General features: G+C 60.8%; 1 protein-coding gene across 1 annotated transcript; it reads right to left on the bottom strand.

Annotated features, from left to right (window-relative positions):
• Nucleotides 1-1,203: 1,203 nt before the first annotated feature.
• Nucleotides 1,204-9,983, bottom strand: TOB2 (transducer of ERBB2, 2). The gene is made up of 2 exons (XM_074271822.1): nt 9,845-9,983; nt 1,204-2,337 (listed from the first exon to the last, which is right to left on the bottom strand). The coding sequence occupies exon 2, from the start codon at nt 2,233-2,235 to the stop codon at nt 1,393-1,395; it is 843 nt and encodes a 280-aa protein (XP_074127923.1). The 5' UTR covers nt 2,236-2,337; nt 9,845-9,983; the 3' UTR covers nt 1,204-1,392.
• Nucleotides 9,984-10,260: the final 277 nt, after the last annotated feature.

Genomic DNA, 10,260 nt, shown 5'->3' on the forward strand with positions numbered 1-10,260 from the left:
GGGCAGAAAGAAAGGGGAAAGAAGGGGGAAGGAAAATGAACTCTGAATTCAAGTCTTAGAACACTCATTTGTCCAAGCCCCCTCCTCCAGGCACTGCTTTGGAACCCTTAAATGCTCCTGAGGGTCAGTCAGGGCCAGCAGTCCGATCCTTGGGTTAGGGCTGGACTCCCGTGGGGCGGGGAGGAAGGCCCGAGCAAGCCCGGCTCTGCTGTGCAGCCTTGACTCACTCCTCAGGAGCAGAAAACCTTGTTTTTTTGTATTTTTGGTCAGAGTCTGAAATAAAAGTGCAGGTAGTCTGGAAACCAGGCGGCTGGGAGCCCTCGTTCTGCCCAGTGTTTCACAGCCCAATTGATCTGGAGTGTTCTGCGGCCATCACCCACCCCACTCACGGCCACCCCCACCCCAGAATATGGCTTGGTAGCCCGTCAGGTCCTCTAGACGGGACGCCCCTCAGCCCAAGAACTGAGGCAGGGGGAGATGCCCGAGCTGTGGAAGGTGGAGGGGGGCACGACTCCCCCAGGGCCCCTGAGATCAAAGGTTTGGGCAAGCTGGGAAGGGCTAAGGCGAGGGAGGCCACAGAACAGAGGTGAAGGCCCCGTGGTCTGAGCCCCCCGAGGCAGGGGAGGGGTGGGAGCCGTCGTTGCCCAGCGCTCCTCGCCAGCCAGGTCAGGGCAAATCTCTCGGGGGTCTGGCTTCGGAGGGGGACCGGGGAGAGGCTGCCATCTTGCATGCAGGGGCTCTCCTCTCCCACAGGGCTTTCTTCTGGATAGCAAGAGGCACCCCCCTCTCCCCAGCCCGACCAGAGGGGTACAAGAGGAAGGGCAAACTCCCGTCTGGACCACTTTCAGCTCAACGAGAAGCCACTAACGATGTCAGGGGGAAACAAACGAACAAAGAAAAACCCTAAATGTAAAAAACAGAGAGAAAAAGAAATTCCAAACCCCAAACCAACCAACCAAATAAATTCAGAGACAGGCAGGAAAAGAGCAGGGGATCAAGTTAAAACATCTGAGGGAGTTTGGGGAGCTCCCGGCCCCAGGCCTGGCCCGTGCATCTTTTTCCCAAGAAGCCAGAAGGAAGAAGAAGATCGGAAATCTTTTTGTATATTTCTATTTTTCCTTTTTTTTTTCCTTTCCTTTCCTTTCCTTTCCTTTCTCTTTTCGGTGGCCCCCTGCGGGTGGTCAGTTGGCCAGGACCACGGGCTGGAAGGACTGGCTGGGGTACTGCATGGTGTTCAGGTTGTAGCTGAGCCCCTCCACAAAGGGGGACTTCTCCAGGAAGAGGCCGTTGGCACCGCCTCCAAACACCTGGGCCACGTCGAAGCCGCCGCCGCCGCCACCGCCGCCCACCGCCGGAGCCGCTGCCGCTGGGGCCGCCGAAGGGGGGCGGAGGTCAGGCCGCCGCCGGGCGGCCGTCGGCCCCCTCAAAGAAGAGGCTGGGGGAGCCACCGTTGTACACAAATTCCTTGGCATTGGGGGAGAGCTGGGACTGGGGGGCTGGCCCCGCCCCGATGAAGTTCAGAGAATGCATAGAGAGGGAGAGGCCCTTCTGCCGCAGCAGGGTGTTGGGGGGAGACCTGGCCAGGCGGGGCTGCTGGGGGGGGGGCTGCTGGCCGCCTCCCCCGCCCCCGGCCCCGCCGGCGCCGCCGCCCCCTTTCTTCATCTTGGTGGAGCCAAACTTGGTGGCCGCGAAGGTGGCAGTGGTGAAGGTGATGGGCTGGGCGGAGCGGGGGATGAAGGTGGGGCTGGGGGACTGGCCCAGCGACGGCGAGGGCGAGTTGGACAGGGAGTTGTCCTGGCTGCCGATGGGGACGAAGACCTGGGCCTCCGGGTTGAAGCTGCTCTTGATCTCCTTGTCCAGCTCGGCGGCGGCGCCGCAGCCCTCGCTGTCGTCCAGGTACAGGACCTTGACGGTGCCCTTCTCCCCGATCTGGTAGGAGACCTCGAAGGGGTCGATCCAGACGCTCAGCTCCTCGGGCACGTTGGCGCGCACGTCCTCCACGGCCAGGCCGCTGCGCTTGGCCGCCAGCTCCACCACGGGGTCCACCATCTCCCCGATGTGCACGCAGCGGAAGCCCGAGCCCTTGAGGGGCTTGTCCGGGTACCAGTGGCCTTCGTACCTCTTCTTCAGCAGGCGCTCCAGCTCTTCCCCGAAGAGGTCCGCGCGGCGCCGGGGCAGCTTGTTGTACAGGTAGGAGATGATGAAGTTGAGGGCGACCTTGATCTCCAGATGCATATTCCTCCTGTCCCGGGTAGCAGCTGGGAGCAGGGTGTGTTAGAGCGCAGGGCAGTGAGGATGGAAGACACACACGTGGGCAGGTTCCAGTTCCTGATGGCTCTGGGGAAACGAGAGAGAGGAAGCCCCCGTGAGTCCCAGGGAAACCGAGGGAGCGCACGGGGACGGTAATGCGGTCTGAGGGGCACGGAGGGACACTGAGGGACTGCTGCTCCACTGCACAGGAGGCAGCGGGGGCTTGCCCGGGAACCTCTCCCTAAAGGGATGGGGGCTGGAGCACAGAATGGCCCACGGACCTGGGATTCATAGCCAGAGAGACGGGCTCAACACACACAGGCAGAGGCGTACTTTGAATAAATGCCTGAACTGCCCACGGCACTGCCAGAGCTGGAACGGAGCTCTCTGTGTGAGTGGCTAACATGTTCCCTCAACCCAGAAACTGGTCGGACCCTGCTCCGGGCCCTCCCCAAAATCCTCAGAGGCTCCCAATCCGCCCTAGCCCTTCGGCTCTGGTCTGACCGTGACAATGACCACAGGACGTCCCCCCGGCTCTCTGGCGGCCACCTTGGCCTGGTGATTGCCAGGGAAAAGGCCAGTTATTTGAGAGTGAACCGCCCTGAGGTTAAAGGGAAAAAGCTTCCCTCAGCTCACTTTTCAAGTCTTCTGGGGGTAGCTTTCGCTTTCATTCGTGCAACTAACTCCCTTCAAGGATCAAAATCTAACCCAAATTTCTGGATGACTGGGCGTAGCCCGGGACGTTAAATGAGCTGCTCAGTTCCACAGCCACGAACCCAGCCCCGGTTCTAAGGCTGGCCCTCTGCCAACAGGCGTCTCCAAGCAAAATGAGCTCGCACTGGGAAGGGGACCAAAGGGCAGGAGGATAACGGGATAAGGAGCACCCAGGAACAAAGGGGTTTCTCCCGACTCTAAGCCTGGGAGAGTCATTGCCACACGCACCAGCCACAATTGACCTGTAGCAGGGCCAGCCACGACTCAGTCGTCCCGAGGGCCCGGCTGCCCAAGCCCAATTCTTGGGAAAATGACCTGGGATGGCTCCAGGACCCGGCAGGACACCAGGAGGGGAGACTGAGTCGGGAAGTGTTTCTCAGCAACTCCTGGGCCCCACGTGCACTGCTCAGCACAGACGGCCACCATGACTCGGGGGCACCTCCCATCGGGGTGAATGGAGACGGTCTAGGCCAAGTGCGTCGGGGGTGGCAGCCCCATGACCTTGGACTTCACACTCCCCACTAATAGCCATGGCTTAGGAATGCCGCTTCAGAGTCATGGGGTGCTCAGGCTGGGAAGGGACCGAGTTTAACTCCATCAATTCACAGATGGGGAAACCGGGGCCTACTCCATCTTCTTGCCCCTGCTCTTGCTCTTCCTGCAAAGGGACTGTCACAATGAGGAAACTCAGGGCCCGGAAACCACCCCGACGGAAGTGAGGATGCTTGCTCTGGAGAAGACAGGGGTGAGGGCACGGCCGTGCACACGATTGAAAGATGATCCCAAAGACAGGGAGTCCATTCATTCAATTCCTCGGCACGTATGGCCCCAAAGCTCCTAGGAGAGCGGTGAGCAGCGGCTGGGCATAAAGGCCCTGCCCTGGCGGCGGGTGCAGGGGACCCCCCCACAGAGTGTGAAAGTGGAAAAGGCGGCCCGGAAAAGGGAAACGGCCTGTCCGTCTGATTCCAGAAGAAAAGTAGGAGAAATTGAAACAGAAGGGTTATTTTTGACTCAACTCAAAACCAAACTTGGCAATAACGAGACACATTGACAGGCCGGACCGGCCCGGTACTGAGAGGAAGAGAGAACCGCTAAGGCCCACGTCTGGGCGAATCGGACACACGAGGACGAGGTTCAGAAAACGGCTTGGGGTCGGGATAAGGGGGCACACCCAGGGACACAAGTAGAGTCATTTACCAGCAGCGTAACCTCAAGTTAGTTTCCTTTTCCTCCATTTTATTTCTCCAAAATGAAGGGAAAGGCCTTTGGGGTCTCTTTCAGCCCTGGCTTTCTATGATCTTAAAGCCGCATTACTGGTAAAGCTTCCAAGACATGGAAGATAAAGGCCCTGCTCAGATCTCCTCCAGATCCCTGCGTCCCACGGGTGAAAGAGACGACGGCAGCAGAGACGGGGCGGCAGGGCCAAGAGTTTTCGGGCTAAAGAAGGTGCAGAAAGGAGGGGCCCGCCGCCTTGGAGGATCTCAGGGATCCTGCTGGCTCTGGCCGGGCCTGCTCGGGCCCCAGGGCAGAGTCCGGCTGGGGGCGGGGGAGCGGCAGAGGCTCTGATTTAGACTCTGATGTCAGCCAGGCTGGCTAGTAACCGGAGTCGTGCTGCCCAGATGAGGGGCCTTAGGAGGCAGCCTGGGACACCGCAGACAGAAGCTGAACTGGGAGGTCCCCCTCACCCCAAGGCTCTAGGACTCTTGTGCCAAAGAGAGGCAGAGCCAGCTTTTCCATGGGCAGACACCAGACTGGATCAGAAAGCCTGATTCCCTGGGCCTGATGCCTTACTGGTCCTTGTCTGATCTCTAAGGACCCGGGCTGACCCCTGGACAGGGCAAGCCCATTCCTGCAGTGCAATGTCGGTCGGAGGGCTCCCAGGTGGCTCCCATCCGCAGCTGCAAATCTGTGGCTAAGTCCAAAGCTCTTAGGATCCTGGGTGGACAAAGGCTCATGGAGACTCGGCTGCCCGAGCCCCTACCCAGCCGCTGTCTGCGGCTCCCAGGCTCATCAGACGGCCTAACCGGCCTTCAACTGAAGCCAACTGGTCTCTCCTGCTTGTTCTCGGTGCACAGAGCTCCGCCTCCACATCTACACCAGAACGGCATCCTTCTAGAAGCCCCACTGCCTTCCTTCCAGACCCCTCAGCCAGTTGCTGCCACTTTCCCTACACTCAATGCCCGGATTCACTTGCGTTCCTGCCGGGACCTGCTTCTTCCCAGGTGGAGAATTTGGTTTCATTTGGGGCTGTTCCCCGGGCCCAGGGCCTGCTTGGAGGCCAGAGGCAGGGCCAGAAGGAACCTCGAGAGAGCTCCTGCAGTCCCAGCCCATCTGTTCTAATGGAGCCTGGAGCCCAGCCGCAGGACCCCCCTGACCTGTGACAGCCGGGTCAGCCGTGCCCACATTCCAGCTGGGCCCAGCTCCTACCCGAGAGAGGAGGCCCGCTTAAGGAAGCTGACCCGGACACCTCGCCTCCCTAATTGGAGAACAGGCCAGGCCAGATGGCTTCTGGGGTGGAGCTTTGTAAAAAAAATAGTAATAATAATAATAATAAGTGGGGAGGAGAGCAGAGGGACAGAAGCAGACCAAGAAGCCTTGTGCTGGGAGGCGGCTGTTGGCCAGGCCCGGAGCTCGGACTGCTCTGAGGGACTCGAGGGCCGAGGCCCGGACTCCAGAGCTGTCACTTTTTTAAAGCTGTGACCAAATTCTGCAGTTTCTCTTAGACCCCGAGTGGCAGCTGGGAAACACCCGACAGTCAGTCAGGGCCCCTCTGATACACAATCTAGAGCAAGTCTGCAGCAACAACTTCCCGGACTTTGGAACATGGTCCAGTGAGAAATTAGAATGGCGTCGAATCCTGGCTCTGACACGGAACACCACTGCCCTGGGACCTCCCCCGCCCCCCCCCCCCCCAATCTCCTCACTGTGAAACAGGGAGTTAGGTGAGAGGACCTCTAAGTTAATTTGTTGGATTTAAAGGGAACCGAGGGGCAGCTAGGGGGCGCAGTGGATAGAGCACCAGCCCTGAATTCAGGAGACCTGAGTTCAAATCTGACCTCAGACACTTAACACTTCCTGGCTGGTGACCCTGGGCAAGTCACTGAACCCCAATGGCCTCAGCAACAACAACAACAAGAATAAAAGAGAACTCAAAGGCAGATTGGGGAGGGGAAGCTTCGGAACGAAGGTGCCGGGGTTATAGTAGAAAAGGAAGCATGTTCAGCAGATGTTAGAAAAGGGCAGCAAATTCTTCCCAAGACTCAATGAAGCGAGTCTCCGGGGGGCCTTGGCTTGACTGGGGGCCTGTGGCATCTCTTCCAGCTCAAAAGCTCAAGGGATTCTCTGGGAGAAGGGGCAGGCTGTGGTGCACTGGGATTCATCCAGCAGGGGACAGACTCCCAGACAGCTTCCTGCCCCAGCTCGCCTCGGGCTGGCCCGTGACTCGAACACCGAGCCCCCGTGACCAGAAGGCGGCCCAGGCCTGGGGAGAGAAACCCCGGCTGGGCTGAGGAGTCACCGCGGGCGGAGACCCCCCTGCTCCACTTCCGGGCACACAAACGTCCAGAAGTCCCTCCCTGATGTGATGGGCAGGGAAGGCGGCGTCTGGGGAAAGGAAAGGGTTTCTCAGGCCTGCACAGGGGAGCGGTGACTGGGCAAAGCCGCGGTCCGCAAGGAGAAAGGGGGCCTGGGCGACCAGGGGGTCCCGCTCAGGAGCGAGGCAGAGGAAGCTCGGGCTCAGCACTGAGCGGTCTGTGGCAGCCGCCGGCCTGCCCCCGGCCTGCCCTCCCGCGCCCAACCGAGCGCTCCGTCAGCTTCCCAAATCACCAGCCCCCGAGGGGGGGAGCAGCCGTGCCCGCCCCCGGGGCTCCTGCGGCAGTGACCGGGGAGGCTCCGGACACAGCGGCCAGAGCCGACAGCACGGCTCCATTCTACCCCCGGAGAAGCACACAAGGCGGCCATCCACTGTGACCTCCCGCCTCTCACTGCAATCCGCAAAGGGATCCTCGCGTTTTACAGGGGGGGAAACTGAGTCCATCCCAGGTCACTACGGATGCCGGAGATGAGAAAACCTCCCTGGTTAATTCCCAGCCCCGCCCTTTGGGCATTCGTCTGTTGGCTGAGGGTCCTAGCGCTGCCCCCCCCTTCTCCAAGGTGACTCCAAAGTGGTCAGCGTGTGGCTCGGAGGCTAATGATGTCATTGACGCCCACCCACAAACGTAATACTAAAGCAGGGGGGCAAGTACACTTGTGCCCATTTCACAGGCCAGGCAAAGGTAAACTGCCAAGACGTAGGCGGAAAGGGCTCGAGCTCACTCCCCTCCCACCGCCCCCAAGCCCGCGTGCCCGGCCCGCCTCCCCTCACATCTCCAAGCAGGTGCTTGGCAAATTTTTTGTTAAAAGATGACACATGGAGGACTTATGATAATTGTCCTTTTCCTTGCCCCTCCCTTCACTCCCCTGCATTTCTAGGCGCTGCAGCCCCCTCCGTCCCAGTCACCGGGGACCTTCCCCAGAAACTAGCCAAACAAACTCCGGCAAAGCCCAGTGGGGAAGGAGGGGAGCAGAAAACGCGGAGGGCGGGGGGAGAAGCCCATCAAAGTGTGGGACCGAACTGCATTCTGGGAAATGTAGTCATCGGGCGAGTCAGGGACTAGTGCTGGGTCCGTGACCTACTTTTCCCTTGAACTACATTTCCCAACATGCCTCGCAAAGGCCGAAAGGCTCAAGAACTAGGCAGCTCAGGCATGCCCAGTAGGAGAGGGGTGGGGAAGGAGTAAGTAAAAAGTTTCCAGTGTACATGCGCACTGGTTGACTTTCCCCTCCCCCCTATTACTACAAATCTAAACGGACACCCCCCCCTCCGTTTTATTCCAAGCCTGGCCCAATTACCTGGCAAGAGTCACCCTCCCTCATCAAAAGTTTAGGTCTTACAGTCGGTGAACAACGCGCGTGCTTCCATGCCATTCCCTTAGCTCCCCCGATAGGGCTGGGGGCTATTTCTAAGCAGGTCTGGGAGTGCTGGGAGGAATAACGCTACTTCCCCCAAAGTAACCCGAGTCTCCCCCTCCTTGATCGGAACCCCTATACCAGAGGCCCAGCCCAGTCTGGGGTCGCACGGAGCAGGGAGGGGGAAGGGGATGCAAAGGGAAAATCGTCCCCGTTTCCCCACGGTCTCAGCAGGGGGCGAAGGCAATGCGAGGCACCGGGGGCTGCGAGGCACCGGGGGCTGCGAAGCGCCGGGCCCGCCCACACCTGGGCGGACAGATAAGCCAGCCCGGCTCCGTCCGGGGGGCAAGGCGCCGGCACTCCCCAGCTCTCTCCGCAAGAAAATAAGCGCTCTGCGCCAGCGGGACTCCTCCAGAACACAAAATTCCTCCCACCCGGAGCCTACCCTGCAATCAGAGCAACGAGATCCAGCAAAGATCCCTCTTCTGGCCGAGTTAATCTCCTTAATCCTTCCTCCCACACAAGTTCTGTGGCTTTTTTTCTCCCTTTCGGAGGGGGGTGGGGAGAACACCGGGTGGCAACTCGGAGACAGGGTACAAAGCGGGAGAAGACGGGCAGACTAGCCCAGTTTCCGCAGTCGCCGGAGGGAGCCCCCTCGGGCAGCTTCTCGGTGAATAACAAAGGAAGAGAAGTCCCCAGTTTGAGCCTGTTTATGCATCGGCTTCGCTCCCCATCCCTCTCTTGGCCAAAGGCAGAGTCTCCTCGGCCCGGGGACGGATCCCAACCCAATGACCTTTGCCGGGAGAGGGGAACAGATGGTCTCGCCCATTTCTCCACAAGTGCCAGGCCCCTTAGCGCGTAACTAGCCTCATACTGCTGGATCGCCCACTATGCACATTCCCCCAGAGCTGGAAAGGGCCCGGCAGTGGGCCGGGGGACCAGAACTGCAGCACCCCGCCCCCAAAGGATCCGAGGTGCAGAACCAGAGAGTCAAGAGTAAAAAAAGATGAGCCAGGTGGTAGCCAAAAGCCCCCAGGCCGCTGGGTCAGCGGGGGAGGGAGGCCGGGGCCCTCCAGAGCTAGCTGGTTTGTTAATCTACCCAACGATTTAAGCCTGAAAGCTTTCCAGCTTCTTAGAGCGAAGAGGGAAAATGTAGAGATTACAGGGGATTGGGGGGCGGGGTGGCAGTTAGGAGGGAGGACCTTAAGCTCTAGCCCTCAGAAAGTTTGGTGGGAGAGAAGTGGGGGGGGGGAGGAAAGGTCGGGTTTGGTCAAAGGGAAGGACAGGGGTGGGCAAGAAGGAAAATGGGATGGGGGGAGGAAAAGGGTCAACAACTCCTAAAGGGGGAGGAGGGGAGCTCGGCACGAAAGGGGAAGAACCGGGAAAGAAGGGGAGCTTCTGCAGGGCCGGGACATAAGGGCCAAAGGGGAGGACAAGAGAGCTTGGGGAGGGCAGAGTGCAGACAAGGGGCCAGAAAGGAAAGGGGTACACCGGAGGGAGGGCAGAGCAAGGATTGGGACCGGGAGGTCTGGAAGGGAGACAGGAGCTGGGGAGGGAGTCAACAAGGAACCCCGAGGGTGGAGGGGGAAAGAACGGGGAAAACCAGGGAAACGGGGGAAACCTGGGGAGGGGAGAAGGGAGCGCGAGCAGAGGGAGAGCGGGGCAGCAGGGGAAGGGTCCGAGAGTGAGTGAGGATGAATGACGGCCGGCCGGCTGGCAACGAGCGCGGAGGAAGGCGGCGAGCGGAGGCACGGACGGGGGCAGAGGGCAGAGAGCCGAGCAAACAAGAAGGGGCACGGAGAAGGGGGGGCCGCCGAGACGCGGCAAGCGAGGACGGGGTGCGGGCGCAGCGGAGGAGCCGGCGCCGGGGGCACGCTGACGGGGAGGGCTGGGCGGAGGACCGGGAAGCCCCCCAAGTCCCCACCGCACTCACTGGCTGGCTCGCTCGCTCTCTCTCGGGCTGGCTCACTCGTCCCTCGGGCCTCCGGAGCTCCGGGGCAGGCGGGAGGGCGGCGGCGGCGGCGGCGGGGGGGCAGTGGCTACTGCTGCGGCTGCCTCCAGGGTGGTGCTCGGGCCGGGCTAGCTGGGGGTCGGGGGTGTCTCCGCGGGGATGGGGGTTCTGTCTCCTCCTCTTCACCGGGTGCTGCCTGGTCGGGGTGAGGGGTGGGGGTTAAAACTGACTTTGAGGCCGGCCAGTCGGCGGGGAGCTCCCGGGCCGCCGCGGGGTGTCAACTAAGTGCTCTTTGTTCCCGGCCCGACGGCAGGGGGAGGGCGGCGATGGCGCTGGAGGGTGGTTTTGGGGGGCAGGGCGGAGGAGCAGCAGGGAGGAGTCGGGGAGTCCGTGCGTCC

Source organism: Sminthopsis crassicaudata, chromosome 5 (assembly GCF_048593235.1).
Source record: "Sminthopsis crassicaudata isolate SCR6 chromosome 5, ASM4859323v1, whole genome shotgun sequence".
NCBI lineage: Eukaryota > Metazoa > Chordata > Mammalia > Dasyuromorphia > Dasyuridae > Sminthopsis > Sminthopsis crassicaudata.

Excerpts from the sequence above, each read along its gene's own strand:
- TOB2 (XM_074271822.1), bottom strand. The coding sequence starts at position 2,235 with ATGCATCTGGAGATCAAGGTCGCCCTCAACTTCATCATCTCCTACCTG.